The sequence below is a fragment of the Geospiza fortis genome, unplaced genomic scaffold, assembly GCF_000277835.1.
Source record: "Geospiza fortis unplaced genomic scaffold, GeoFor_1.0 scaffold569, whole genome shotgun sequence".
Lineage (NCBI taxonomy): Eukaryota > Metazoa > Chordata > Aves > Passeriformes > Thraupidae > Geospiza > Geospiza fortis.
In genome coordinates, this window is record NW_005054621.1 from 241,930 (window position 1) to 248,632 (window position 6,703).

At 56.9% G+C, this 6,703-nt stretch overlaps 1 protein-coding gene and 1 non-coding gene across 2 annotated transcripts in view; both read left to right on the plus strand.

Annotated features, from left to right (window-relative positions):
• Positions 1-138: 138 nt before the first annotated feature.
• The window catches only part of EEF2 (eukaryotic translation elongation factor 2), an 8,411-nt gene continuing 1,846 nt past the window's right edge, over positions 139-6,703 (plus strand). The window contains exons 1-12 of the mRNA XM_005430369.2: positions 139-378; positions 1,099-1,280; positions 1,364-1,575; positions 2,238-2,416; positions 2,689-2,794; positions 3,059-3,172; positions 3,328-3,466; positions 4,093-4,288; positions 4,430-4,688; positions 4,903-5,010; positions 5,090-5,443; positions 6,100-6,282. Of these exons, the coding sequence (XP_005430426.2) occupies positions 197-378; positions 1,099-1,280; positions 1,364-1,575; positions 2,238-2,416; positions 2,689-2,794; positions 3,059-3,172; positions 3,328-3,466; positions 4,093-4,288; positions 4,430-4,688; positions 4,903-5,010; positions 5,090-5,443; positions 6,100-6,282 (2,214 nt within the window). The 5' untranslated portion in view covers positions 139-196. The remainder of the gene's footprint in view (positions 379-1,098; positions 1,281-1,363; positions 1,576-2,237; positions 2,417-2,688; positions 2,795-3,058; positions 3,173-3,327; positions 3,467-4,092; positions 4,289-4,429; positions 4,689-4,902; positions 5,011-5,089; positions 5,444-6,099; positions 6,283-6,703) is intronic.
• LOC115948923 lies at positions 2,852-2,920 on the plus strand. Its single transcript, XR_004082673.1, has one exon. It is a non-coding gene; the product is annotated as a small nucleolar RNA SNORD37 (small nucleolar RNA).

Sequence of the window (6,703 nt, forward strand, 5' to 3'; positions counted from 1 at the left end):
GGTGCGGCAGCCCCGCTGCGGTGCCCTTGCTGCGGGTTGTGTTGTCAGCCAGGCAGAGGTGGTGTCACCGTGATTATGGCAGGTATTTATGGGCGATTCGGCCTCCTTGGAATCGCCAAAGCTGTTTTTGTACACGCTGAGTCCCCCTTCTCCCCTCCCCAAGGTGAACTTCACAGTAGACCAGATACGGGCCATCATGGACAAAAAGGCCAACATCAGGAACATGTCCGTGATCGCCCACGTGGACCACGGCAAGTCCACGCTGACGGATTCCCTGGTGTGCAAGGCCGGGATCATCGCCTCGGCTCGGGCCGGCGAGACCCGCTTCACCGACACCCGCAAGGACGAGCAGGAGCGGTGCATCACCATCAAATCCACGTGAGTGCCCTCCCCTCGGGCTCCTGCTGCTCCCTGCGCTGGGCTCCGGGGGGATTGGGCTCCTCCAGGAGGTGGAAGGAAGTCCTGTTGGGCTTTGGTCTAGTCCAGAAGCTCATCTCTGCTCATGAGGGTCTCGAATGCTTGAATGGTGGAGCAAGTGTTGACTGGCTTGTGCTCAGTCATTGAGCAGTTCTTTGCTGCGTGCTGGGGAAGCAGGAGCTTCATCTTCCCAGTTCAGCACCAGGATTGTTGGATGTCCCGTGGATGCAGTGTGGAGACCCTTGGGGGCATCTCTGGGCATGTTCCTGGTGGCTGTGCTGCCACAGAGGGTGTGATGACTCTGAGGGGCTGGAAAAGGGATGGAGAATATGGTTTGGATTGATAGGAAAAGCTTAAATCCATGATTTGGTAATGAAGCCCTTTATGGGTGCAGGGAGTTGGAGGAGGTTGGGATTCTGGAGGATGTTACGGCTTAGGAAGGACAGGTTGTAGCCTGTGCTGCTGTTATCTCACACACTCACCTCCCTGGAATACACTTCAGGAAATCCTGGAGCCCAGCATTCAGGTTGGAAAAGATCTCCAGGGTCACCAACTGCAACCCAGAGCAGAGCACTGGGTGCCACCTCCAGTGGTGGCAGCAGTTTATGTGGGGCAAAACATTTCTGAACTTTAGGGAAGAATAACACAGATCGTCATTTTAATGGTTTCTCTTTCTTTCAGAGCCATTTCTCTGTTCTATGAGCTCTCTGAGAACGACTTGGCCTTCATCAAGCAGAGCAAGGATGGTTCTGGATTCTTGATCAACCTCATTGACTCCCCTGGGCACGTGGACTTCTCCTCAGAGGTCACTGCAGCTCTGCGAGTCACTGACGGTGCCCTGGTTGTCGTGGACTGTGTCTCTGGTGAGGTTTTGTGCAGCTGGAGAGCATTTTGGGGGATTTGGAGCTGGGGACAGCTCATTGCTAACTGCTGCTGTGCTTGGCAGGCGTGTGCGTGCAGACAGAGACCGTGCTGCGTCAGGCCATCGCCGAGAGGATCAAACCCGTGCTGATGATGAACAAGATGGACAGAGCGCTGCTGGAGCTGCAGCTGGAGCCAGAGGAGCTGTACCAGACCTTCCAGCGCATCGTGGAGAACGTCAACGTCATCATCTCCACCTACGGAGAGGGAGAGAGCGGCCCCATGGGCAACATCATGGTGAGGGAGGCTCTGAGTGCTGGGATGGAGCCCCTTTGGGGACAGGGAGCAGCTCTCAGGGAGAATTCCTTATCCCAAAGTGGAGGATAGGGGGATTGTGAGGGTGCCTGAACTCCCAGGCTTGGGATGGCTTGGGGCTCTTGCTGGCTCCCCTCCCAAATTTCCTGTTCAAGGCCTGAGCAAATAAAGGCTGGGATTGTTGCCCAGAGCAGCTGTGGCTGCCCAGTCCCTGAAAGTGTCCAAGGGCAGGCTGGGTGGGGCTTGGAGCCCCCTGGGATCAGGGAAGGTGTCCCTGCCCATGGCAGGGGTGGAATGGGATGGTTTTTAACATTGCCTTCCCACCTGCTCTGCTGCTGGGTTCCTGGGAAGGGAGCAGGGCTGTGGGTGTCAGGCTCTGAGGAGAAGCTGGAGGTGTCCAAGCCTTCCTGCTCCTCCTGGGAAGGATGGAAATCCTACCTGCATGTGAACCTGAGCACACATCTGCTGGGAGTGGGACTGCGGTGCAAAGCTAAAATGGTGCCTGTCCCAGCCCTCAGAGTGGTCACTGGGACAGAACTATCAGAATCTCAGTGTCCTGAAGGTCCATTCTGTACTGGGGTACAAAATGGGGATGGGGTGGGCTGAGGCTGCTCCCCTGACCCAGCTCTGCTGCTCCCCCTCAGATTGACCCGGTGCTCGGGACCGTGGGCTTCGGCTCGGGCCTGCACGGCTGGGCCTTCACCCTGAAGCAGTTTGCTGAGATGTACGTGGCAAAGTTTGCTGCCAAGGGAGATGCCCAGCTCAGCCCAGCCGAGCGTGCCAAGAAAGTCGAGGACATGATGAAGAAGCTGTGGGGAGACAGGTGAGGAGGGAATGGTGGTGAATGGAATTCCAGATCAGCTCTGCATGGCTGCAGCCTGGCACTGCAGAGGGTGGGTAAAGGGGGCAGGGCGTGGTTGTGCCTGCTTTAACAGGAGTTAATTACATTTTGGTGAGTGCTGGAAAGCTGAAGGAGGGGGAAAGCAGGAAATGGCTCTTCCTCAGCAGCCCTTGGCTCTGCCCTGAGCAGGCAGAACAAGCTGTGTGTCTGTAGCTGACATCATGGACAAGTGTCTGATTTCCTTCTCTCTGCAGATACTTTGACCCTGCTACTGGCAAATTCAGCAAATCTGCCACTAGCCCTGATGGAAAGAAACTGCCCAGGACCTTCTGCCAGCTCATCCTTGACCCCATCTTCAAGGTGAGTTCCTCAGGGTTCCTCCTTGGCCGGCACCTCCTGCCCTGCGCATCTGTTCTGTGCGTGATGATGGAAAATTTCTTCACTTTGACCTGACTTGCTTGATTGAAGAAATTCAGCTGTCTGACACACCTGGTTGCTCTGGGGGGCTGTGTCTCCTGGGGTGAGGCTGGGTGCTGAGGAGGAGCAGGAGTTCTCTGCAGGAGCAGCGGTGCAGCTGCTCCAGACTGGGTCACTGCAACGCTCCAACGGCTGCTCTTGTCGCAGGTTTTCGATGCAATCATGAACTTCAAGAAGGAAGAGGCTGCTAAACTGATTGAGAAACTGGACATCAAGCTGGACAGCGAGGACAAGGACAAGGAGGGCAAACCCCTGCTGAAGGTGAGGCTGGTCTGAGTCCTCTGGGGAGCAGCTGAGCAGTTGTGCTGCTCCAGTTGTGTCAACATCAGCCTACTTGGCAGATTGGGAGGTGGGGAAAGAGGGGGAGGTGAGCTCCTGTTGGGAACCCTCTGACTGGGTCCTGCTGCTCTGCCCAGGCCGTGATGAGGCGGTGGCTGCCAGCTGGAGATGCCCTGCTGCAGATGATCACCATCCACCTGCCTTCCCCCGTCACAGCCCAGAAGTATCGCTGCGAGCTGCTCTACGAGGGCCCCCCTGACGATGAGGCTGCCATAGGTAGGAGGAGCTGCTGCTTTGCTGCCAGGCCTCAGCTCCAGCACGCCTGTAACGAGTTTGTTCTCCATGTGCACGGCTCAGGAGTGTCTGGGGTTGAGTCTGTGTCTTTTCTAGCATGGACCAAACAGTTTAGTGGCTCACAGCTCGGTTCTGGAGCACTGAGCTGGTTGAGTAATCTCAGAGTAGCCAGAGCGTCCATCTGAGCCTAGATTTGTTGAAGACATTCCTTGGTGATGTGATCTTGCATGGAATCTCAGAATAGATTGGATTGGAAGAAACTTTAGAGGTCAGCCCCATCTCCTGCCATGGGCAGGGACACTTTCCACTGTCCCAGGCTGCTCCAAGCCCCATCCAACCTGGCCTTGGGCATTGCCAGGGATCCAGGAGCAGCCCCAGCTGCTCTGGGCACCCTGTGCCAGGGCCTCACCTCCCTCCCAGGGAGCAATCCCATCCCAATATCCCATCTATCCCTGCCCTCTGGTAGTGGGAAGCCATTCTCCATTTGCTCTTGTCCAGACAAAAGCCTTTGGGCTGGGACAGTGGTGTAGGTCTTGAGTTGGGGTTTTGAGCTGGGTGCCAGATACATCAACAACTCTCGGCTAAGCTGGTGTCTCTCCCCCTCGCAGGCATTAAGAACTGTGACCCCAAAGGCCCCCTGATGATGTACATCTCCAAAATGGTGCCAACCTCTGACAAGGGACGTTTCTACGCTTTCGGCCGTGTCTTCTCTGGTCTCGTCTCCACTGGCTTGAAAGTCAGAATCATGGGACCAAACTACACCCCTGGCAAGAAGGAGGATCTGTACCTGAAGCCAATTCAAAGGTGTGTCCTGCCTGGGGTGTTGAGGGGTTCTGGTGCTGTCTCAGGTCTCTTCTCATGTCTGAGGCCTGTCAAGGTGCTTGGCTGTGGGCTCAGTGGGATCTCCTCGCCATCCCAACCTCACTAACCCAACTTTCCCTTTAGGACTATTCTCATGATGGGCCGCTACGTGGAGCCCATCGAGGACGTGCCTTGTGGAAACATCGTGGGGCTGGTTGGTGTGGACCAGTTCCTCGTGAAGACTGGAACCATCACCACCTTCGAGCACGCCCACAACATGAGGGTGATGAAGTTCAGCGTCAGCCCCGTGGTGCGCGTGGCTGTGGAGGCCAAGAACCCAGCCGACCTGCCCAAGCTGGTGGAGGGGCTGAAGCGCCTGGCCAAGTCTGACCCCATGGTGCAGGTGAGTGGATAATGCAGGGATGCATCCAGGGGTGCTGCCTTCAGTCCTGGGAAAGTATTGAGTTGGGTATTGGTCCCTGGCTTGGTGCTGTGACACCACCAGGTCAGTGGGGAGGACATCTAGAGGTAGCTCTGTGGGTCAAACATAAAAAACACAGAGAGTTGCTGGTGTTTGTGGCTGTGGCTCATTCTGAAGCTTCACCTGCTGTTCCCAGTGCATCATTGAGGAGTCTGGGGAGCACATCATCGCTGGCGCCGGGGAGCTGCACCTGGAGATCTGCCTGAAGGACCTGGAGGAGGACCACGCCTGCATCCCCATTAAGGTAGAGAGGCTGAGTGCTGGCTGAGCTCAGGGTGGGGTTTGTCCAGCTGTGGTGCCTCACACCCACCGTGTCCCTGCAGAAATCGGATCCCGTGGTGTCGTACCGCGAGACGGTCAGCGAGGAGTCCAACGTGATGTGCCTTTCCAAGTCCCCCAACAAACACAACCGGCTGTACATGAAGGCACGGCCCTTCCCCGACGGGCTGGCCGAGGACATCGACAAGGGCGAGGTGTCGGCCCGGCAGGAGCTGAAGCAGCGGGCGCGGTACCTGGCCGAGAAGTACGAGTGGGACGTCACCGAGGCCAGGAAGATCTGGTGCTTCGGGCCCGACGGCACCGGCCCCAACATCCTCACCGACATCACCAAGGGAGTGCAGTACCTCAACGAGATCAAGGACAGCGTGGTGGCCGGCTTCCAGTGGGCCACCAAGGAGGTGAGGGGTGGGGTCTTGGTCCGGGTGGCATCCAGGGTTTGACACATCCTTATTTTTGTAATGCTTCTCATGGAGCAAAATGTAATAAATATCTGGACAGTCCAGTGAAAAACACAACTGGCTTCAGGAGGAAAGGTGCTCTGAGGGTCTTGGCAGGGACTTGGCCCTATCTTAGCAATTATTTTCAGGATTAGACAGGAGAGGACTGCAGGGTAAATTGACAGACTGGGAACAGCAACAGGAAGGGTTCATTTTCCTGTACACCATTCAGTTTCAGTCTGAGGGAGATTCCAAGCCAGCAACTTCTGTGACATTACTGAGACCAAAAAAAAACCCCATTTCCCTTGGCCAAATACTTGGGTTTCAGCACCATAAATGTGTGACAGCTCTTGTGGCTTGAACCTCAGAGCTGATCATGAGGATGCTGCAGTAATGGCACAGGGCAGTGAGCTGGTGCCCCACAGACCCCTTAGGTTGGGAAAGACCTCCCAGAGTCCAACATTTGAAGGTTCATCCCTCAGCAAGGAGATCAGGTGGCTCCTGGGTGGGCTTGCTGCTCAGGGAGCTGCTTGCACAGAGCTCCTGTGAGCCAGGGGAGCAGCGCCCCGTGTGGGTGTGCCCGGGGTGGTGACATGTGCCCCGTTGTGCCCTGGCAGGGGGTGCTGTGCGAGGAGAACATGCGCGCCGTGCGCTTCGACGTGCACGACGTGACCCTGCACGCCGACGCCATCCACCGCGGCGGCGGCCAGATCATCCCCACGGCCCGGCGCTGCCTCTACGCCTGCGTGCTGACTGCCCAGCCGCGCCTCATGGAGCCCATCTACCTGGTGGAGATCCAGGTGAGCAGCCCTAGTGGGATATTCACCAGTATTGCAGGTGCGACGTGCCTCGTCTTGTCTGGCCCTTGGTGCTGAACCAGATAGCAGCACTGTGGTGTTTCACCCCACGGACACTTTGGGCTGGCTGGGTGTGTGGTGTTTCACCCCACGGACACTTTTGGCTGGTGGTGTGTGGTGTTTCACCCCACAGACACTTTGGGCTGGCTGGTGTGTGGTGTTTCACCCCACAGACACTTTGGGCTGGCTGGGTGCTGCTCTGGGCACTGCAGACAAGTCCAGGCCTGCAGGAGCTCTGGTGGTGCTGGGATGGAGCTTCCCCCCATACCAGGGGCTGCTCCTCAGGTTTCCCTCTGTGCAGAAGCTTTAAGGCGATGGTGAAGGAAAGGAGTCGGTTCTGATGGAGGGTTTGGATCCAGAGCTT